Raw genomic sequence first — 24482 nt, 5'->3', positions numbered from 1 at the left:
TCTCATGGGGATCTCAGCTCAGCATGTATATATATATATGTGTGTGTGTGTGTGTATGCTCCCACGTTAAAATCTTGAAAGTCAACACCATGAATAGCGACATCATGCGCTTGAAACTATCAAGTGTAGCTTTGTTTTCAAGTATTTTAATAGATAGTAAGGCATGTCGGTTATGTTTCTCATCAGGATCAGTCTTAGTTTGTCACAATCTGGAAACTGAATGTTTTCTCTCCTAACAGAGTTACAGCAATTGTTGAGAGAAAGAGCTGTGGCCATGAATGCATGTTGCATAGTCGTAAAAGGTCTTTGGCTGTTGGATTTCTTCACGTAGTTTGTGCTCAGTGACTGTGTAGTTGTTGAGAGACGATATGCTTGGCAAACACCTGATTTACTACAGAAATATAGGAACACTGTTCTCTCACATTTTTCTACCTCACTCAGTCAATTACACCGTTCCCAGCAATATAATTACAATTAACCTTTGTATCGCAAGCCTCACCAAGTCTTCCAATGATACAAGGTATATAACTGGCTCCACATTACACAACTTTTAACATAGGTATTCTTACTGCCATGCCTATAACTATGTATGTATGTATGTATGTAAAGGTATGTAGAAAAATACAACATGGACAAGAACGTATAACTCTTAGAAGACGACACAATAAACATGGACAGGACATTCGAACCCCTCAGTCTTCAGTCAAGAACCGGATCATCGTAGTAATTTCGGCTGATTAATCTTGATATGTATGTATGTATGTATGTATGTATGTATGTATGTATGTATGTATGTATGTATGTATGTATGCATGCATGTATGTATGTATGCATGTATGTGTGTATAGATAGATAGATAGATAGATAGATAGATAGATAGATAGATAGATAGATAGATAGATAGATAGATAGATAGATAGATAGATAGATAGATATTACCAGGATAAAGAGGAAACTTTAAAAGAATTTAAAGATATCTTTAAAGATCTTGGATGTTAATCTTGATTGTCAATAGAGTCGAAGGCTTGTATTGAAACTGCTAATAAACTGCAAAAAGATTCTATTCTTAATAGAACACACGGCTATTTTAGAGCCTTCCATAGTGGTAGGGATGCGCAAGTGCAGCAGGTGCCGAGCCAGAACCTACGGAGCAAGGTGAGCATGTACGGAATTGAAGAAGCTGAATATATGCAATCCTGTGAACTCCGCTGAGAAAAAGATAATGGACGATATAATGGTTATAGTGAAAGCACAGAAATTGAATCTATTAGATGCCTAGTAATTGCGAAAAAATATAAATGTAAACTTCAAATATGCTTGCAAAAAATTTGAACAAATGTCGCAAACGGAACACAGTTTTCTGCATAGAAATTGACTCGTTCACTAGATCCTAGTAGCTTCAGCTAGATTATAAGGATGTAGTTTATTACACCTCATAATTTCTTAACATTTTGAACTATGCAGGCTCTGTAAAATTATTACAAAATAATATATGCCATATTTGAAAACCAACAAGAATTTACGTATCAAGAAGATAATGAACATCTCACTTATGTGCGGGAAATAGCAGGAAGAGCAAGCCTAGTCAAAATCAAAACAGCTATCAGAGTTACATTTCGTGAAGATATCTTTACAGGGAGGAATTTTGAATGGCAAAAAACCTGGCGAATTTCCTGAATGGTTTGTCTTAAAAAAGATCGATCTTGCAGACAGCCTGTGGAAGAAATAACCATAAATCCAAATTGTATTATGCGAAATTTTTCTAAGGAATGTAAAAACCTAGTGACCAAAGTATTAGTACTTAAGTCTATAATATCGGGGGAAAAAAATGAAGTTAAAATAAACCTGAATGCAAGTAATTTTCTCTACTCACAGTTGTTATTGTCTAGCGCTCAGTGGGTTCTCATCAAGAAGGCCTATGATGGAAGACATTCCAACCTTGCCCATTTCGTCTGTTTAGGGTATTGTAAACTACGTTATTCAATGTGTTCTTCCTTTTTGAAGGATGGTATTGCGTTATTTGAGGGAGATTTGTTGTTATTTGTTGCTAGTCTAGCGACTACGCAAATACTCTCTCTCTCTCGCTAATGTTATCTTGTGGAGGGTTGGATAGCATCCAGTTTCTCTGTAATACAACATGTAATAATTGCTTTTAATTTAGATACAAATCCTAGCAATTTTGAGAAGGGATTAATCGATATCGACCCCAGAACTAAATTGATACTTTTTTTATCGACTCTGGGGGAATAAAAGGCAAAGCTGACCTTAGCAGGATTTGAACTTTGAACATGAAGAGCCGGAACGAAAAAAGCGCAGCATTTTCCCGACGTTCTGATGATTTTACCAGCTCGCCACCCTAGTCAAACGTTTTTGAAGTTGATCCGCGATTTTATGCTAGATTCTTTATAACATGTTATGAATTATGTTTACTTTATAATTTGAATCGTATTTAGTCCGTAGAAAATATAAATAGATTTATCTTTTACTCGACAATAAAATCCAGTTTTATCCTTTCAGGTTGGGGAGCTAGCTGCCGTTATTGGAATGGGTAAAGTTGGAAAACCACGTCGTGATCCCTACACAGGAATACTTCTTGATAACCATCTTCGAACTTCGGATATATCAAAAAGTGTAAATATCAATATATCATTTTGTATCAGTTGTTTCCTGTATATCTAAAGTCACAAATAGTGATAACAAATCTTTTTTAGCATTTTCGAAATCCCGTTTATGAATATTTAAACATTGAAATTATAATCACGGACGCACGCACACACACACAAACAAACAAACGTACACGCACTGCATATACATACTTGCATACATATAAATACATGTCGTGCGCGTGCGCGTGTAGTTTTTTTTTGAGAAGTGGCATATATGATGATGATTCAGAAAATTTAGTCGTTACCATTTGGACAAAGAAAAATAAGGCTGCCCGAACGTAATATAGAGTAGGAAAGAGCGTGCAGTCTGTGAGATGCACAATGATATCATTTTCTTTCCTAGTGAACATACAATAGTTGTTGCTTCTTAGGGTGCAATATTATTTTAATACTATTCCCAAATACGTCCGTATACTGATTTTAAAAAAAATAATTTTAAAAAAAGAACAGTGGAGATAGAAAGGCGTATGAGTAAGATCTTGCAACACCTATGAAATTATTTTTTGATCTCTACAGAAAATGGGGTATCATTACCCAGAAGACCCACAATTTAAAACTAAATACTGCAATGATTTGATCACGGCGGCCGAGGAACGATATCGTCTAAGAGAACTTGAGAAACTGAAACTGAAGCAGCAAGAGAAACAGGTAAGTGAATCCAAATAACAACATGACAGCCTACGGAGAAGTATGCGATCAAACTTCTTTCTTTTCTTCAAGAAACAAGCTCTTATCGACTATCACAAATACGTTTTATTGTCCTGGTCAATTTCATCTCCTTGGTTAATAAAATCAAGTACTGGTATCTGTTAAATCTAATATTCTTTGTCACAAGCTTTGTATCCTTGTGATAAAGTTATAAATGATATAATAATAATAATAATAATAATAATAATAATAATAATAATAATAATAATAATAATAATAATGCCCTGATGCAGTCTCAGGCAGTGGCTCTAAATGTCCTGATGCAGTACTAGGCAGTGGCTCTCAATGCCCTGATGCAATACCAGGCAGTGGCTCTCATGGCTTCGGATCTTAACTGATTGGAAGTGTTATCATGTACATTGTTTTGTTTTGGTATAAAAGATGGCCTACAGCAAATATTCTGCTCAATACCACAGGTTTACTTGTCAGTTGTTTGACCTTAACCAGTTGAGCATGTCCCTTAGTGGCTGACGATATGTGCATCTCTGATCACGAGCGGAAGTAGTGGGGGAGCATCATAGCCATGTGTTGAGAGGGATTCTTTGCTGTTTGAATAATTCACCTCTGGAAACATGGGTGTTTCATTCAACATCCTTAAACAACCTTTATTCAGGGACCTTCGACCAGAAGAAAATTCTAACTGGGCCCCACCTGCAAGGTCATGTGCTGTTTATCTTGATATGAGATCACCATGTCGCGCACATGATTTTGCGATACATGTGCCTGCTATACTCTTATCAGACGGGTAGTTATGCTGGGTATATTGGGCTTCGTATATTGTACCGCAGTGTCACTTTGATGGCATGCACTACTTTCTCATTATTATTATTATTATCATTATAATTATTATTATTATTATTATCATTATTATTATTATTATTATTATTATTATATTATTATTATTATTATTATTATTATTATTATTATTATTATTGATAATAATGATGATGGTGATAATAATAATAATAATAACTATTGCTATTATTGTTATTTTATGTTTGACTTTTGCTTTGCATTTGTACAAGTTGGCTCCAAGTCTCACCCAGAGACTTCAAGAGACAACAAATTAGAAGTTCATGTTGGTATTATACCTAGGGTGCATTATATTTGGTTTTGTATAAGAAACCATAAGAAAATTATATTTGTATTAAAATTTGAGCTTACATAGAAAGTATTTTGCGTAGGATATGGGCAGTTCCCATGAGCACTATCTTTTGAATTTCTGCCATTTTGGGGTTTCTTGGTATCTGAGCTAGGTAGCAATCAGCCCCTTTTGCTATCAGATCAATCATTTACTTGTGTTTCCTATTCTACTTTTCCTTTTATTAACTGATAGCACCAAGACACTTTTAATGGAGTGTGGGGTCGACCTGGTGGCGGTGCACCGAGAGATCCAAATTTAGGGAATCGTATTTCAAACATCAACCAAATCTTCTACAAAAATGAAGTGGACGCAGTAAGTATCCATCTACAAATATATGACTATTGTAAGCATATAGCATTTGTAATATATCTCAGATTGAAAAACTCTGATTAACTGAAACTATCCATGCAATTAGTATACAAAAACACACTTTAACGATGTACTTCTAGAAGAACTTTTCCCTCAGCCATGTTTTTGCTATAAATGTATGGTTGTATATTACGTCTATACAAATAAAAGTGAAATTCTGTCTGTCCAGGATCCCTGTATCTCAGTCTACATTTGCACCACGTAGATATATAATACCTTTTGGGAATCAAGATGATCTCGGGATTGAAAATCTGACCTTCATTCGGTTCTTGAACACTCAGCATTGGAATCTGATGTGAGAGCATTTGGGCTGTTATTTCTAGCAGGTAAGGCGACCGTGAGAGGTTTCAAACGGTTTACAGGAGTTATTTCCCTTAGCTATAATAATAAACGCGACATTCTGTGTTAGAAAACTAACCAAAACTTCTTGAATATAATACCAAAACTTTGTGACAGTTACCTTCGTTACCTACAATAATACAATTAACAAGAGTCAAGGACAATCACTCAAAATTGTTGGACTTCACCTTATGCAGTAGTGCTTTTCCCATGATCATCCCTATGCTGGTTGTTCCAGAGCCGAAAATGGCAACAATCACTTCATGCTAACACCAAATGGTAAAACCAAGAATGTTGTTCATCTTACTGCTTTACAATGATACAAAATTCTCCAAATGTGATACTCTGTGATATAAATCTGAGATGGTAGGATACCAATAAATGTTTTATTATTATTGCTTTCTTCTGTTTTTGGCCGAAGGCTCAATTAGCCCTCCACAAGAGCTAGCTTAAAAGTCCGTACGGAGTGTGGCTTTTAAGATAGTTCTTAATAATGTTAAGCATTCCTTAGACATTAGAAATAGTATTTAACCTATCTGAAGATAATTGCATAGCAAATTAATGTTCTTATGTGTTTATGTGTGAGTATGTATGTGTAATTAGAGAGATAACATTTTAATTGGTCTTAAAGAATAACTGATTTGTAGGAGAATTTGTTATGTCCAGAGATGTAAAAACCAGCTTAAAAAGGATAGCAACAATCACACACACACACACACACACACACACACACACACACACACACACACACTCACACAAGATGACTTCTAATAGTTACTAGAGTCAATAGTAATATTTTTCTTCAAATTTTTTCATGTTATTGAAATGTGACATATCTAATCAACTGGTTCGGAAGCAAATACTACTTTTTTTGCGTAAAAAGCTGTTAGGAATCAGACTTAACATGCCTAAGATTATATATCGACAACAAAAACAATAAATTCTACCATGTGCACAAGTACAATAGCGTTTATGGAAGAAGAGCAGTCGTTTAAATTGACACCAAAAAGAAACAAAAAAAAAATAAAACCGAATCCAGCTGTGCAAAGTCTGCACTGACTCCATGAACTGAGACAACAGAAACAACTTTTAATGGAACATTCTAACCTTGCTTCTCTCGCAAGTACAAAGAAACCATCCCTACAGAGATCAAGAAGACATCTGCAATCCCACTAAACATGAAGGGAAAACAGTTAAAACCCTCAAGATCGCTACAAATTCTGAGCCTCACCGTCAATGAAGATCTACTTTGGCAAACACACACCATCGACATATTCAAAATTGCATCACAAAAACTAACCTTCCTCTTCAGAGCCCTAAAATACTTCATATCTCAATAACTACTAGCTTGGTAAAACCTATACAGGAGTGTCACATCTACCAGGAAGCTGTTGCTGCTGCTAGACACACAGACAATTTAGAACGCATCTAAAGAAAAATCAGTCGATGTGTGAAACGAAACCGTTCATTAATACACCTCAGTCTAACCTACAGGCGGGCTGTCTCCTCCATCTCTTTCTCTTTCTCTTTCTCATTTCTACTTCTACTATATTCGTTTCAAATTTTGGCACAAGGCCAGCAAGTTCGGGTGTGGAGTTACATCTGCGCCTAATGTTCAACTGGTTCTTATTTTATCGACCCCCGAAAGGATGAAAGGCAGAGTAGACCTCGGTGGAATCAGAACTCAGAACATGAAAGCGGACGAAATGCCGCTGAGCATTTATTCCGGTGTGCTAATGATTCTGTTGGCTCGCAGCCAGCTTGGTCTCGTACAACCTCACTTCAGACACTGCCAACTCTTGCTTTTCTCCTCTAGTTATCCATATTATTTTTACTACTCCAGGAAAAGCTTTCTTCCCCCGAACGTGATCCTCCTGGAATTCCCTCCAAGTTCATGGTTACAGAAAATCTGTTTTTTTTTTTTTTCTGCAACTGTTGACTTGCAAATGTTCAAGAGTCCAGTTAACAGTGTACATGTCACCTGTCTCGGAAGGGAAGCGATGGGCACAAACCCCCTCCCCTACTAAAATCATTATTTTTCTATTTATAAAATTTCTGTCGACCGATCAAGTTGACCTGAATTTGTCTCTACTTCATTGATAAGATCCCATAATATATGACCGTCCTAGTGATTACAATGCCTGTTAATAATGATTAAATTTTCCTCATATAAAGAATACTTTTGTGAAATTAATTCTTAATTTTTTCTTAAAATTACCTATCCTTTTCTTTTAGAGTTGCTTACAATTTACAAATTTTGATTTTTTTTTATCTTTCTAAAACTAAGAGACAAATTTTGATTTATTGCGATTGTTTTCTTTTCCTTGTTTTTTTTTTTTTTTTTTTCGAACGTTATTCAGTACACAAACCCTTAAATGATCTACTTACCCACCATGCTATTGACACACATAAGTTATTTTCTTTAGCTCATTATGTTATATTGAACTGTAAACTATTTTGACATCAAATCAAGCCTCTTCCATGTTGCATGTCGGTGCCTCATCGTGGATCTTCTCTTTGTAACGCTAAAACAATGCCGAAATTTCTCTGAGTGTAGCATAAATACTATTTTAATATACTTTTGTATACGAAAGTAGTTATTGTCATATTTGAGTATACACGCGCGCGCGCGCGCACACATACACACACACATACACACACGCATGCACGCACTCACGCACATATATCGAGTACAGATGGCATCGTTAACACCAGCTGGAGGAGGCGTCCTCCTGGAGGTTAAAAACGGTAGTAAAACCGGTTCCTTCGAAACAGCCACGTTGAAGTGGCGATAAACATTACTTCTCAGTACAGTTACTACTTTCATCTCTTATAGAGATTTTCTAACTAAATATATTACTTGTTCTATTATTCTATCTATCTATCTATCTCTCTATATATATACGATGCTGATTGCTTCATCTTGACAGATGATAGCCGTCCCACCATCACACACCACAACCCATCGCACAGCACAATCATTTCGTTGGTGAGTCCCAGATTACTTTTAAGACCAGTTTCTGATTGACAAGGTTTAAAACACAAGTGACAGATATTATTTAAGTTTCTTCTATATCTTTTCCCTTTGGAATCTAATTCTGAAGGAATGTTTTTGTCAGCTAGCATGTGTCAAAGTCCAGATATTGTCTTACAAGTTTTGTAACATATGACACAAGTCGTAAGAGGCGGTTGGTATCCAAGATTATTACCTATCTGGGCATTTCGATCAATAAGTATCAGGGCTGTTGACATAGTAACGAAACTAAAACACACTGAGTGAAGCCGCTTGGCACAGATTGACCTTAAACTCTAGTGTGCATGCGCACTTAGTTTTAATGCTCTAAGTCACTTCCGCTGTTTACAGCAGTACTTGGAAGGAAGGCGTGTAGCGTGTGATCGTCGCATTGACCATGACAGAGAAAGTTGTCATGGCAATACCTGCTCAGAGGCCAAAGTACAGTTGCAGAAAGTGCACGACGAAGAGTTTATGAGCCGCACACAAGTGTACGAGTGGTTCAGACATTTCCATGATGGCCGAAAAAATGTCGATATTGACGAACGTTCTGGGAGATCCGCAACCAGCAGAACTGAGAAAAATATCGCTGATGTGCATGCAGTTGTGAGGAGAAATCGTTGAATCACCATCCGTGAGTTATCAGAAGATGTGCAGATTAGTTACAGTTCAGTTCAGTCCATTATCACTGAAGATTTGGGTATGTGACGCGTGTCTGCCAAATTTGTGCCAAAACTGCTTTCAGCTGACCAAAACGACACTCGAGTTTCAGTTGCACAAGATCTTGATTATATCGAGAACGATGAAAACTTTGCGTAGGCCTCAACTTTCTCTGCCATGGTCAATGCGACGATCACACATTACACACCTTCCTCCCAAGCACTGCTGTAAACAGCGGAAGTGAGTTAGAATGTTAAAACTTAGTTCACATGCACAGCAGTGTTCAAGGTCAATCTGTTTCAAGCGGCTTCACTATCTGTGTTTTAGCTTCGTTACTATAGCAACAGCCCGGATACTTATTGATCAGACCCCACACATACACACACAAACACACACACACACACACAAACACACACACACACAAACACACACACACACACACACAAACACACACACACAAACACACACACATACAAACACACACACACACACAAATACATATAAGTAATGATTTATGCAGAAAATAAATGAAAGGAAGAAAATGGTATGGCCTTTATTTTATCATTGCAATGTATGATATAAATCTTCGAGTTGTTGTACACATACTATTAGCAGCTCGGTTATCCATTTTGTAGGCAGTTTAGTTCAACTTTTGTTGACTGTTAGAAAATGAATCGCGCGATGACAAGCCTTACGTGAAGTGTACCTTTTGGCCAGGGGCCAAGCGAAAGAAATAAAACCGAATTTGGGTCCCGTATTTATATTTGTTCCTAACTAAATTAGGTCCGGCTAAACAAAAGATTTTTCGTCTGTCATCTTCCTTTGCCTAGGTTTGATTCGAAAAGTTACTAATTAAACGTTGACACTCATAGATTTCCTAACGCTAATGTTGAGAACAAAAGGAAGAAACTTGTAGAAATCTTCAGTCTAGGTTGAGTGCGTGCGTGCACGCGCGCGAGTAGTAATTTTAGTGTTTGTGTCAATGAAGTTAAGGTATACTCGAACTGATTTCAGGGTATTCGTGTGGAAACAATGTGCCCAGCGATGCTGGGTCGATAGAGCAGTCGACTAATCTAAAAACTAAATCAGATACTACTAGAGTCAGTGTATTTCTTCAACATCTCGATGAAATCTTCACGATGTCGCTGTGATGTATCGCTTGAAAAACTCCCTATCAGCATGTAAGAGCTGCAACCTCAGAATTAAAAATATCAGATATCATCAGTTACAAATATATTATTGCCGTAGCGTAAATTTTCACTGAACAGAAATAAATATACTATCTAGTTTAAATTTTCTATAGTAATATTTTGCAGTTGTATGCGAGGAAAGCACAAACGTCAAAATAGATCACACTTTTATTTCTTTTTCTTTTTTCTTTTCTTTTTTTTTCTTTTTCTTTTTCTTTTTTTGTTATGAACAGAATAAAGCAGGTGTGCAAGAAGACAATACAGGATACCAAAACACAACCGAAAGGACATTCCGGTTTAGTACACACCAAAATTGTTATGATTATCCAACTAACAGACGAAGCTTTAAGGTAAAAAGAAAATTAGTTAGACGTGGAGATTAATATAGTATATCTCAATACGAAGACAATCACTACGCTTAAAAACTTTAATATATTCCAAGAATACATTATGGAATATAGTATTGAGGTTATACCGTTAGGAGGGATTTTGTTTTATGCAATAAAATTTTAAGAAATATAGAATATGGCTAGTGCTAAGTTAACGACCTAGTTTCAGTTCTAGCTCTGAGAAAAGCATGGGCTCGTTGTTTTGAAGAAAAGCTACATGAAAACGATTAGGTTCATTCTAGCCCTTATACATTCTCAAAAATTTATTTCAAGTTATTTTTCACACAAAGGCGAAATCGTGAACTTAAAACCAATTTAAGTCTATGGCAGTTATTTTGTAGGACATACTTTGAAATTCCTTTCCGAATTATGATCGAGTAGTATTTTCTTTGAACGATATTGCTCAAGTTCTTCGAATTCTACCGAAAACAAGTACTACTATTAAAATATACAAATGCAATATTCTACCACTTGTGTTTTAAGGTTTTGATTTTGTACCACATAACTCCTGAATGTATATTTTGCGATTACCGTAAATTAGCAGCTTCATCTCCCTCAGAACACATCGACTTTTAAAAAAAGAGTCAGCGGGGGAATGCATTAGATAAAACGGCCCTTGTAAACCGTAAAAATATGGTTACACCTTGAATAACTTTCATTATAAATCTGCTCTTTTAAGGTTAACTTTAGTGTTAGACAACACCACCACCACCACCAACAACAACAACATGAGCAAGAGAAGTGATATTAATTTCATCTGTAACGATTTGATGTTCGTATTACCTTAGAAGTTTTCCAGAAAAGTACCTGACAGTGAGTTACATTCTATGCCGTATACTAGAAAAGTAGGAATAAACCCGTTCAAATATTTCAACTATAATAGTAGGTAATTCGATAAGTCACATTGCAGTTATATATATATATATATATATATATATATATATATATATATATCTTCTGATTTGTTTAACCGCTTTGATACAAACTCGCTTGAGACGACCTTGGTTCTATGATACAGATTTCTTGTTTACGATTTTAATTAAAACTTTCCATCGAAATTTCATTTTAACTTGTTCTAATCATTAGCTAAATAGATAGAGTTTTACTAAATTTTTCATTAGTTTAAAAATTAATTGAAATAAAGATAGTGTAATTCAGAAAATGGTTAAGCTTTGCATCCCTACTTTCTATAGCAGGCATCCTTTTCTGTATGTTAGGTAGCCCACCGTGCATCAGTTCAGATTAAACATTTAAGTAGAGATATTCTTCGAAAGGCTCTAGACAACGTACTCCACTCATAACAAATTCATTGTGCAGGTTTTCGATAGCAAAACGTCTTGCTGGAACTTACTAGACCGGATATTCCGTAGAGTCGAGTGTGAATGAGCGCTCAAAAATCGTTCCTGATGATAAGGTCCATCACACTCACACAAACACATAAATGCATGCACACATACATTCATACATACATACATGCATACAAACATACATATTTAACATAAACTATAGCTCGTGTCCATTCTAATAGTGCATGTACGTAAGTATCCATGTGTGTGTTTGTGTGTGATTGTGTGCGTGCGCAAGCGTCTTATGACTTCACCCTAAAAGTAAGGAGCTTTGTACATATTAAGAAATAACGTTCTATCGTTGTAAAATATACCATCGCAGTCGTGCAGATGCATTCGCTAACCTTTAAAAAAGGATTTATGTCTAATCTTTTCGTTAGATAGGCCACACATACAATCATGGATCAATAATCCGGCTATAGTTGTGTAAGTTACCGCTGACCGTTTGTACTCTCTTTAATTATTAGTTGAGGATAACTAAATGTAGGTTACATAAATCTGTTAGTATTTGCAGGCAATTTTGATGGAAATTTTCACTTGTGGAATGCTGAGGAATACTGTTTACAAAACATTGAAAGTATTAAAATCTAATATGAAAATGGCATTTGGACAGAGCTGGGTGAAGGCCAACTGACGTCCTAAGTACAATTCAACAATAATGTCCTCCCGACCCTTCTTTTGTCTGGCAAAACATTTAGGCAGTAAATGCCGAATGTGAAATAATAGCTTAACAATTCAGTTTATTTTCAGGCTGCCCCAGACAAGACATAGAACTATATTTAATATTCAAAATAAATCCATTAATTTAAAGCTACACACACGCACACACACACACACACACACCACACACACACACACACACACACACATTTTCTGACAATGAATCTCCAACTCAATATTTTTTTCCCTATCATAATTAAAACTTCTGCAGTTGACTATTTTCACCTAATCTAAGTGCTGAGATAATTTTATAGTGCTCCTTCCCTTGATAACCTATGTATGCGGTTATTTTGGTTGATGGTTAATCCAGCCCTGTTTTTGACCACCACTGGTTATATATACAATGCCCTTCACAGAAACATTGCACAGTCAATGTATTTGTTGGTTCCTGGTCCACTTAATCGACTAGCAAATAACTTCACACTGAACTGCAACCGTTCAATTTCTTTATAAAGAGGGGAAGCCATAAGAGCAGACAAAACAAGATACTGGGGTACATATAAACACATATCGAATGGACTATGACTGATAAAAATGAGGATGAAATGGCTTATACACCGCCCAAAGCAAGCAGTTTCATTTTATCTTTAATAAATTTCTGTAACATTTATGAATTTTTGTCTTTTATAGGAATACAATATCCGAACTCCATGGGCGAACTTTTACTGAATCATTTCTTTATTATAAATAGACGATACAATTCAAATGAAGGGTTAAGGAAATTAGAAACATTGCAAACTCAATCCAAGAATTGTAATTGAAAAATAAAGTATTTTAATATTACTCTTTGTTGGATTTAATTCAATTGTTTTTGAAAGTCAGGAAATTTATTTTCCTTTTGTGAAGAGAAATTTCCGTTCTCCCATACAGTTACAAAGGGATAATCGTATGAGGTGTCAGACAACTAACTGAACGGCTAAAGGTTTGTATTGTTTTTTCTACTTCACTTAATCACAATCTACTAAACTATAGCTATGAAATATAGAATGTTGAAATTCATCATAGTGCTGTATGGCATCTAGATGTGTGTGTGTGTGTGTGTGTGAGAGAGAGAGAGAGAGAGAGAGAGAGAAAGAAATAGAGAGAGAGAGAGAGAGAGTGAGTGAGTGAGTGAGTGAGTGAGGGTATTCCTTCTGATAACATATACACCGATTTTTCTGTGGAGGCGCAATGGCCCAGTGGTTAGAGCAGCGGACTCGAGGTCATAGGATCGCGGTTTCAATTCCCAGACCGGGCGTTGTGAGTGTTTATTGAGCGAAAACACCTAAAAGCTCCACGAGGCTCCGGCAGGGGATGGTGGTGATCCCTGCTGTACTCTTTCACCACAACTTTCTCTCACTCTTACTTCCTGTTTCTGTTGTACCTGTATTTCAAAGGGCCGGTCTTGTCACTCTGTGTCACGCTGAATATCCCCGAGAACTACGTTAAGGGTACACGTGTCTGTGGAGTGCTCAGCCACTTACACGTTAATTTCACGAGCAGGCTGTTCCGTTGATTCGGATCAACCGGAACCCTCGTCGTCGTAACCGACGGAGTGCTTCCACACCGATTTTTCTGACTGGAAGACGTTAGCATCAGGGTCGGACTGAACCGCTGGTCAATCGGGCGTTGCCCGCACTGTACATGTTAACTCTTCTAAATTTATGCTAAGGATCCCGGTAAACAGTTATGCCCGAGGGCCCTTAATACTCTTAGTCCACACCTGGTTAACATTCATTAAAATTAATTTTGGTGCAACTGACAAAATTACATTTTCGCCGTAAATTTCAAAATCTACGACTGACAAGAAAATGCAAAAGATAGGTATAGATGCAAGCCCTCATGGATGTAAATATAATTCATCCTATATGTATAAATGATAATCATCACGGATGAGGGTTTGTTGTAGGCAGATGTCAAATAAAGAACTGATTATCATTTGATATTTTTCATATTCCTATAAAAAAGCGGAAGCTCATATCTACAAGACTGAAAAATATGCAGTTTAGCAATCAAATTGAGTGAATCTGGCTTTCAAACAAAGTCCTCTCTAAGAAAGTAATAGCGAAGGAGCAGGGACAATAGACAAATCTGCCTGTGGTATTATTAAATGGCTCTTAATTTCTGAGAGAAAGAGAACTAAGACAATGTCTGAAGCAGCTGAGAAGAGTTCCTACTGGATCTGGCCAAGAAGGAATGAAAGAGAACAAAAGAAGTTATCATTTGCTCTACATTCAACTGATGTCTCAGACCGGAGGTGCTATGACACCCAAAGCATCTTGGCTTTTGGGCACTGTGACCATCTAGAAAAAGCACAAGTTATACTGCAAACAGTAGCAGTAGTATCCAGGAACTGTGACCTGGCTGCAGTCGGTCCACTTAGACTGTCAGGAGTTAAGGGATGAAGCACATGCATGGAGGTTTTATCTGAAAACCTCCAAATGATCAGCTTTCACCGGAATTTATTACAGCCTTATTAAAAATGTTAGATGGTCGATTAAATTGAATGGAAGCAAAAAATTAAACCAAAACAATATGAAGTTTTCCAAAAGAAGCTGTTTTGCATCGGCCGGGAATCGAACCCGGGCCGCCCGCGTGGCAGGCGAGCATCCTACCACTGAACCACCGATGCAACTGCGTCTGGTATATGTTATTAACCTTTGTAATGTTTTAATTCTACATTCCATTCGTTTTATTCAGACATAATTGTACTAGAATATAATTTAGTGCAGCTCACCGTCATGAGTTAGAAATGTTCTAATGCGCAAAAGATCGTAATATCTTCTGATGTGTATATTTCAAGTATCGTTGATCACAAATCTTCTAAACAACAAACATAAATTTGAGTATTGGGGAACGGAAATGCCTACCTTCCTTCTTTTAGTAATTTAAAAGTTTTTTATGTATTCTCCAAATTTTTGTTGCGCCTTTTTTTTTTAAGAATCATAATTATAGACGTTTAAAATATAAGTCAGAGCAAAAAAATTACTTTTTAAAAATGTCAAAATTGAAAAATTACGGAAATGGTGGAAAAAATTCTCCGTCTCTCGCCAATCAGTTTTTATTTGTGCAATCGTTATCTGCGTTACATAATCATATATATATTCACGGAGATATGGTTTTTGGTGGTCTAGATAATATCCGACTCTATTCTATAGGAATGCCCAACTAATCACAGTCCAATCACTTATGAAATGGCTTCACAACATTACAAAATATCAACAATTTGCGGCACTTTCCTATTTCTACATTCAAATAGACCGCTATCTACTAAAATTATTCACTCTTTCAAAGCGATGTAGAAGACACTAGCATATCTTCTATAACAATACTTGTCTTATCCAATACTTTCTTTATAACTTCAATAACTTCAATAACTTATGTAATTTCGACAAATTCAAGTGAATCCCTTCGCAATATCCATTGCAAAATAATTATCAAGTGTTGTGAACTACCAGCCACTACCAAATGGCAAAGCATTATATAAGTTTTAAGTTGATATTGTGAATACATCATGCAGCAAGAAAACATAACAGTTGCACATTGAATAAAATAGTTGTGATATTTTGCCGTAAATATCATTGAAGTTCCAAACTTGCGTTAAGACTACCATGACGTCAACACAAAAATTTAGACAATCAATTCAGATCGTAGAAAACCAAAATTCTATGGGCTTTGAAATTACACAAATATCAACACGTCAATTATGCGAAGCAGTGTTGTGAATTAGTGGGAAAAAATAAATCCAAAGTTTGCTCATTTCACAACAGTTTCGCATGCCATGTATTTTGTTCCGGCCTAGCAGTTGTAGCACGGTTTCATTGATACATTTCCATTAATTTCTTATAAGGAAGCCAAGGCTTCTAGTTATTTCAGTGTTGTCCTGTTTGGTATCTGAAACTGACGAGAGGATAAAGAACTCAAAATGCATATATTAGTCCATATTAGTTCAAGGATGACTGGGGTTTTTTCCAAACAAGAACTCGCAAGCGAGTTCTTTTTCTCCATAGCAAAGCGCAGAGAAAATGGCCTTTTTTACAGATCAATTATGTCTCAAACATATTTAAACTAACCTAACAGTATATCAAATTCAGAAATCTTCACAAATTTCGATCGGAAACAGAAATAGGGGTCAAGAAAAAACGTATTCAACCATAAAACCACCAATGCATTAAACAGTTTCTTTAAGCTATTTAACCTGTCGTGAATAGGGGAGACCGGGGCAAGTTGACTACAGGGGCAAGTTGTCACATTCTCTCTAGAGAAAATGCGAAATTACTTTCGGTCGATTTAATGAAATCATAGTAGTGCTGTTAGTATAAGCTTCCCTTTCATTTGATTTCGTCGCCGTTGTGAGAGTTTGTGTGCTACACGCGGACAACATTGGAATTTTCCACTTGGTAAGTTATTTTCCACATTTTTGATAATTAGTTATTTTGTTTAATTGCATTATGTGTATTAAACCTTAAGGAGTTAGTAAAATATCTCTCACGACCCTATACAAATGGATTCTTGCGAAACCCTAGTGTTTTTCTCTCAGTGTTTACATTTACGAGGGAAATGGGGTCGGGGCAAGTTGACACATGTAAACAGGGGCACGTTGACACAGTGTGTCAACTTGCTCCGGCCTGTGATAAAGTTGTAGGTTGCTTACATTGATTCACAGACTGTATCTATCCCATTTTAACTAAGAGTGTTTGCTATTTGATTCATGTCTGGTACATTGGATCAGTTCATTGAGTAATTTATGTATTGTTTGCTATAGTTTTAGATCAGCTATCTTTATGTATACCAACCTATTCTATCTTCATACCGCTACCTACTTAGTCAACAGCTTGTATTCTGCCTCAGCTTTGTAACCTGTACCACTGATATATAAGCATGAAGTTATGCCGTGACCAGGCATGCTTGAAACTAAAAAGTAGGTAAACACTCAGAGCTTCGTTTTGCTTTCCCTGTTGGTTTATGCAATGAGCTAAATTGTTTTTTTGCCTCCCTCCACTCTCTCTCTCTCTCTTTACTGACCTAGATCTACAATTGTCATGGTGCGACACTACAAACGCAAAGGCGAGAGGGCAACCCTTCCACATGATGTAATCCAACAGGCTATTCAACAGGTCCGAGCTCGTGTCATCTCCTTGCGGGAAGCTTCGAGGACATTTGGCATCACTTTAAAAGCTCTGTCTCGCTACTTATGCATCAGACAATGGCATCACCATGCTTTCTTTCCCACCTCACTGCACACACAGTTTACAGCCGTTGGACAAAGCTGTCAATGGACCACTAAAGAAGTACACAAACACTGCCATTGATGACTGGCATATCAACCATCCTGGCCAGACGATGACCGTTTATGACATTCCGTGTATTGTCAAAACTGCATGCCCATTGACTGCAACTCCGACGAACATTCTTAGTGGCTTTTCTTCTACAGGAATGTCCTTTTAATCGCAACATTTTCACAGACAGTGACTTTGCACCAAGCTATGTCACTGACCGACCAGATCCTGCACTTTCAGCACCTGGGCCTTCAGTAGCTACAACACCTGAGCCTTCAGCAGCTGCAACACCTGGGCCTTCAAGCGACATAGCCGCCAGGTCTTTTCTTTCACCATTTCAAATCCGTCCACTACCCAAAGCAGGCCCTAGGAAAGAATCAACCAGAGGAAGAAAGGAACGTTGTTCTGAAATCCTCACTGACTCGCCGGTTAAAAGAGCAATCATAGAAGAAAAGACAAAAAGTAAAAGTAAAAAGAAGACAAACATTGATAAAGGAACGATAGGAAAGGGACTCAGTAAGGGCAAGTAAACGAAGGGAAAAGGTCCAACTGTTAAGAAAAAACTTCAAATTCAAGAAAGTGATACCTCTGATGAGGAAAAGTGCTATTGCTTAGTGTGCTGCGAGCCTTTTTGCAACAGCAAAAGAAGGGAAGTGTGGCTTCAGTGCTTTGATTGTAAAGGTTGGGTTCACGAGGCATGCACACCAGGTCTGACAATATTCACATGCCCAAATTGTGACTTTCGATGATGATATGTAATGAAACCGTAATAAAGGCCCTTGATCAAACCAACAAGCTTATATCATGTGTTTCTGTCCACTAACATGTATGTTCCAAGAAAATGCATTCATGTGTCAACATACCCCATTATATGTGTCAACTTGCTCCGGTATCGGGGCAAGTTGACACATTTAAGTGGTTTTAGAAAATGCACAAAATATAAATCCAGAAAATAAGAAGATGAGATCTCTAGCTTTGTAAGTCTTATGCTATGGTTGATTTATGCGTGTCATACACGATGCAGTAGAATACATTAAATAGTATTGCTCTGTCAGTGAAAATGTAAAAAAATGTAGCCAACTAACCCCGGTCTCCCCTATGTATATTCAATATGATTTTCCACAGGAATTCTCAACCACATTCTTTGCTTGAAATATATCTCGTGTTCAATTTTTTTTCCAGTTCACCACGCTTATTATCTGCCTGTTTCACAGTGTGTCGTTTGCTGCTTTATGTCATCTATTTTCAACTGACATTTTGCTAATTCTATAAGAATAGACAGTTTACTACTGAAGATATTCAAGCTGACGAACCAACATGACAGAATGAGACTTTAAGAAATATACGTACAATTACTTAGTTCGCATTTCCATTTTTTTTTCAGAGTTCTATCGATTAAGGTACTTGTCAAGCTACATCCTTTAATAAATACCATCATCTATAATAATAAACACGAAATTCTGTCTGTCCGGCACCCCTGTGTCTCAGTCTACATTTGTTCTACACAGACATAGCTTTTTGGAATCAGGATAATCCCGGGATTGAAAATCTGCTTTTCATTTGATTCTTGAACATCCAGCATTGGGATCTGACTTAAAAGCATTTGGGTTGCTATTTCTAGCAGGTAAAGCTTGGCTGATTCATGCCATCTTAGTTGGCATTTGTCAGATGACGTCAGAAATCAAGAAGGAGATAAATAACATTTGCTTCATTAACTTTACGTCGGGATAAGAACTTTGGGACAAAATGGTCAACAGTTGGAATTCAATAGGGACTGGAACAACAGAATGCTTGCATTACAGAATTCTCATCCGTCCTTAACCTATGATCAAACATCGCCGGAGTATATAGACATTATAGACGTATTATAGTCATTCTAATTAGCTGTCTCCAGGCCCAATAAGTCCTCTGCAGGAGCTACCTTAAAAGTCCTCACGGAGTGCGGCTTTTAAGCGAGTATTATATACACAACAAATTATCGAAACCTCTCAAATTTATTTAAACAATGATTCTTCATCAACAGCGAAGATAAAATATTACTTATACAATGAACAAAGTAACTGTCGTACATGAAAGTGTATATGCAGTGACCTAAGATCTAGTAGTGATCTTAGACCACCGATCCTTAAGCCGAGCCTTAGCACCCTCGTAAATTCGTTTTGAACTGATCAAGGGTTAGCAAATGTGAATAAAGAGAGAGTTGAATGTGTAGACAGTCGTATTGTGCGAAAGGGGGGAAAAGAGTATAAAGCCACATAGTATTAGATTAACACGTGTAACCGCAGAAAATCGCAATTCTTTAATCTTTGATGCCATATAGATGTCAAAGTGTTCTTTATTGTATTATAACGCACGAATTAAAAGAAAACATTTTACATTGTTGGCGCACGTTGGGCGATGTTTGAAACATGAATAAAACCCGATAAAGTAATGAAAACAATACGCTTCAAATTGACAACTTACGCCAATGACTTTGTGCAAATAAAAATTGTTTATTCTTATTGTAGATTAAATTTTCCATAGTCCTTGAAAGCACTTGGATTTTCGGAGTGATACACAAGGAGGTCCTTTAATTTAACATGACCAGGGCATATCCTCCAAGAAGAAGCGTCAGTCGATTATTGAAAGCTTTGAATCTTGAAGTTGATTTTTCATTCCAAGGAATAAGATTCTGGCAGGCCATACGCTTCCAGAAAAGTGCAGGTTCATCAACGTAGTATATTATGGGTAAATGGTAGTAGCCACTGTATCAGCAGCGGTACTTCACCAGTCATTTTTATGCTGTACAAATTCAAGCGCTTCTTAAACTTTTCAGATTAACTAGAAATTGTTCTTCGATAGAAGTTTCAACTTCTTATTTTTGCAAAATCGTCATACAAACTTTTAGCCTTTTTTTCTTTCTTAATTACTATTGTACTTAACCGGCACATTATGTCGAGTTTGATCCTTGATCTAAAAACCTATATTTTAAGCATCACATTAGATCTATCAAAAAATAGGCTCCGAGTGGTTAATGGAATAACTTCTTGAGCATTTTATTTATTTATTTTTCGTTTGCAACGTATTGTTCTCACTGTAGATGTTGCAAATTTTAATGTTTTGCTAATGAGACTGTTCTTTTTTTTCCGCATTAAGCCGTTGTAAAACATTGTTTAAAATCAAATATGATCTTTTTACGGTTCCTTTTCGCCCTACTGCTTTCAGTTTCACTTTATGGCTACTTTCCAGACATCATAAGTTGTAGGTAAATCCAGTTGTAGTAAATTCAACTGTTCCAGTTGATTCTCGTCGATGCTCAGTGACTACCCTCTATAGAATGCCAAAGTGGAACTTCCACCGATCGCATTTCCCAACAAGTAGAGGGCTGAGGGCGACTGACGACAATAAGAGCCTGGTACCTTGCCTCGATCTATTCTTGTCCGGACTGCAGCTCTGTTAAAGAAACGAGCCATAGAAAAGCGGGTTTGACAATGATGTTGACGGCAAATAGAATGCCTGACCAGTGGAACGTGTCCCTTCCGTAGAAAGCATAAGAACAGGCGCTCCAGTTTAGTGAGACTGAACTGGGGTTAAGCGATAATATATGATGGTGGCGATGTAAGCATTCGCCACCTCTGCCCGACCTTTCAGAGATAGCTTTTTCTCGGTCTATTTATGGATGAGATTGGACACCCTGCTCGTCACCATATCTCAGTTCTTTTACACTTCGAAGTTTGGACCAAACCAGACTGCGCACAATTTAACCGGTGGGACCGTCCGGCGTCTTACGACGTTGTTGGCATGAACCTGCCTCTCTAGATACCTCCGACTTTTATTATTTGATATTTCTCCATTCACTGCTTCGTTGTTCCTTAGAATAATGCCGATCACCTCGATGTGCTTAACTTCCAAAATTATGTCGTTGATATCGTCCGTGTATGCCGATACAGTTCTAGTTTGTGCGGGACGTTTCTCAATGTCTCTAGTTTCAGCAATAGTGGCTAAAAAACAGTACATACGGAAGAGATGAGAAGAGACATCCTTGATGGACCAAGCGTATAATACTTGAATGGCTCTGACAGATGGCCATTCACGTTCAACACCTAACAGATGTCGCTATACATTGCAGCAATCCAACCGCAGAAGACGAGATCGAAACCAGCTGCCGTGAGAAGAACTGCCAAGTGTTGGTGGTTGACCCTATCGAAAAATTTTGACTAATCTATATTGATCAGGGAACCAGCTATGTTAGCTTCTTTACCCAATAATTATAATTCTTTCTAATTTGACACCAAACCAGCATTACTGAGGGAGCGGGCAAGTCGACTGCATCAGCCTTGGTACTTGACTGGTACTTTTATTTTATCAGCCCCGAAAAAAATGAAAGGCCAATGTTGATCTCAGCGGGATTTGAGCTCAGAACTTCAGAACAAAGGCCGCTAAGCATTTTTGTCCGACGCGCTAACTCTTGTTAGCTCGCCACGGAGATTTTATACCGGTGTCCGTATATCGCTTTTCAGAGCGATAAAAGATTTTAATGTATAGGAGTTGTACATTTAGTCAAAAAGAAGCTCGTAAATACCGAGATTATAAAATATAAACGCTTACAACTCAAAATTTAACATTAAAAATATTTAACATTCGGCAATGAAAGTGATAGAGAGTGAAAGCGGTGTGAGAACGAGGCGTAAATGAAGAAAGAGAGAGGAGGAGGAGAAAGAGAGAGAGAGAGAGAGAGAGAGAGAGAGAGAGAGAGAGAGAGAGAGAGAGAGAAAGAGAGAAAGAGAGAGAGATAAAGACACAATACAGAAAAGAAAGGAAGGAATAAGGAAATGTATAGATGGGAGGAATCGAAAAGAGAAGAACCAGGAAAAGAAAAATATTTAGAAGATACAGCAGAATTTAGAAAGAATACATAGTAACAAGTAGAGCTTTGTAGGCATATTATTTAATGGTTATATTTAATATATATATATATATCAAAAGATTAAATACATTGTACAGATATTTACAATAGCAATCACTTCAATGTTTTCTTTTACTATTATTATGAAATAAGTCACATATGCTGCACTATTGTGTTTCCTTTTTAATGCTTTCGAAGCATGCAACTGGATACCGACAATGACGCCTAAACGACTCGCCGCTTCCTGCATTCCCCTCTACAAAGCAGTGATAAATTTCTAGAGTAAAATGGGGAATAATATATATACACATAAAATATCATGCATACAATAAAAACAAAATTATACTGCGCTGCCGTGACCAGGATTCGAACCTGGGTTACCACGGCCACAACGTGGGGTCCTAACCACTAGACGATCACGGCTATAGCGCAGATAACGTCAGATGCCTTATTTTAACTATATGAATCTTGTCTGCTTTTGTGTTACTTGAAAGAAAGTTTTTTTTTTGTTCATGTACTTATTGAATTTTAGTTGCATCAACTAATTCTATTTCCGCCTTTAATGACTCTTTAAAACTTTGAAAAGAGAATATTATGACTGCTTAAGTCTTTAAAATCTTACAACTAAATTTTACTCTCAACGCGCGCAGGGTGGCATTATTAATTATTTAAAAATACATGGTGGGTAGAATATCTAAATATCTTGACTATTTATTAACATTTTAAAGGGAGCTTCGATAAATTCATTGCCATAAAAGCAACTATTTGAGTACAGCAGACATTTATTATATCTATAATACTTTGTTGGGGTTTTTTTTTCAAGAAATAATCACTAGATAACAAAAGAAACGACCGAAAATTAGTTTTTGATGTAAATAAATAAAACAAAAAGCCGAAGTACATTTCAAAGGCTAACTATAAGCAAAATAAAAAGGTCTACGGTGTAAGTCTAAAATAAAATGGACTTCGGTGTTAGTTTAAAAATCATATAGAAATCGTGTAGAAACAAATTGTCTTCGAAGAGTTTCAACACGAATAACGAAGGCTTCATTCGTCCCGTGTTTTCTATTTTCTTCTCTCTTTTCCTGGTGATCTTAATATTCTTTCATACGTAGAGATCATTATCCCTTTACATCTACAAATTTTACTCCGATTGTGTTGTGTGTATTCATATTAAAATCTCACTCATAATAATTTATCGTAAAATTTGCTTTTGTAAATTTTCATCTTCGTAGAGATTTTTCCCTTCCTGGTTTTTGTTGAGGTTATCCCAATCCAATAATTTTGGGGTCATTGGGAAGTGAGTAATTTCTTGAGGAGTTTACTTAGTATGATTTTTCTCTGAGTTTTATTTAAGTACTTGGGAGAGTTCAAGCCGGTCGCTAGCAAAGCTACAAGAGTTTTTGAGTTGAGAGAGTTCCCGGTGTTTGTAAATATGCGTGCTGGAGAATTTTTGGAATGCATGTACTAGGAGGTGCTGAAAAGTTCCTGACTTTAAGGGTGTCGTGAAAGGTCTGGTTGAAGGTCCAGGCTTCTGAGTTCTTTTACCGGGCTTAGAAAAACTAAAGGGGCGCTGCAATAAGTGAATGAATCTGAGCGGGAGTATGTTGAATAAAATTATAACTGATCCTCGTATGTATGTATGTATGTATGTATGTATGTATGTATGTATGTATGTATGTATGTATGTATGTATGTATGTATGTATGTATGTGTGTGTGTGTGTGTGTGTTGTGTGTGTATGTATGTATGTATGTATGTATGTATGTATGTATGTATGTATGTATGTATGTAT

The 24482-nt window shown here is 36.8% G+C and overlaps 1 protein-coding gene and 2 non-coding genes across 8 annotated transcripts in view; 1 reads left to right on the top strand and 2 right to left on the bottom strand.

The window, feature by feature from the left end:
• Nucleotides 1-13327, top strand: part of LOC115209500 — a 92029-nt gene extending 78702 nt beyond the window's left edge. For 5 of the 6 annotated variants that reach the window (XM_036501137.1, XM_036501140.1, XM_036501139.1 and 2 more), the window contains 5 exons: nt 2518-2631; nt 3183-3314; nt 4711-4830; nt 10323-10439; nt 13175-13327. In XM_036501137.1, coding sequence (XP_036357030.1) covers nt 2518-2631; nt 3183-3314; nt 4711-4830; nt 10323-10439; nt 13175-13213 — 522 coding nt within the window. In that variant the 3' untranslated portion in view covers nt 13214-13327. The remainder of the gene's footprint in view (nt 1-2517; nt 2632-3182; nt 3315-4710; nt 4831-10322; nt 10440-13174) is intronic. The other variant, XM_036501141.1, reaches the window with a different exon arrangement.
• Nucleotides 13328-15084: 1757 nt separating this feature from the next.
• Nucleotides 15085-15155, bottom strand: Trnag-gcc. The gene has a single exon. It is a non-coding gene; the product is annotated as a tRNA-Gly (tRNA).
• Nucleotides 15156-23038: 7883 nt separating this feature from the next.
• Trnah-gug lies at nt 23039-23110 on the bottom strand. Its single transcript has one exon. It is a non-coding gene; the product is annotated as a tRNA-His (tRNA).
• Between the last annotated feature and the right edge of the window lie 1372 nt (nt 23111-24482).

This window comes from Octopus sinensis, linkage group LG3 (genome assembly GCF_006345805.1).
Source record: "Octopus sinensis linkage group LG3, ASM634580v1, whole genome shotgun sequence".
Lineage (NCBI taxonomy): Eukaryota > Metazoa > Mollusca > Cephalopoda > Octopoda > Octopodidae > Octopus > Octopus sinensis.
This window is presented reverse-complemented; position numbering and strand designations above follow the sequence as displayed.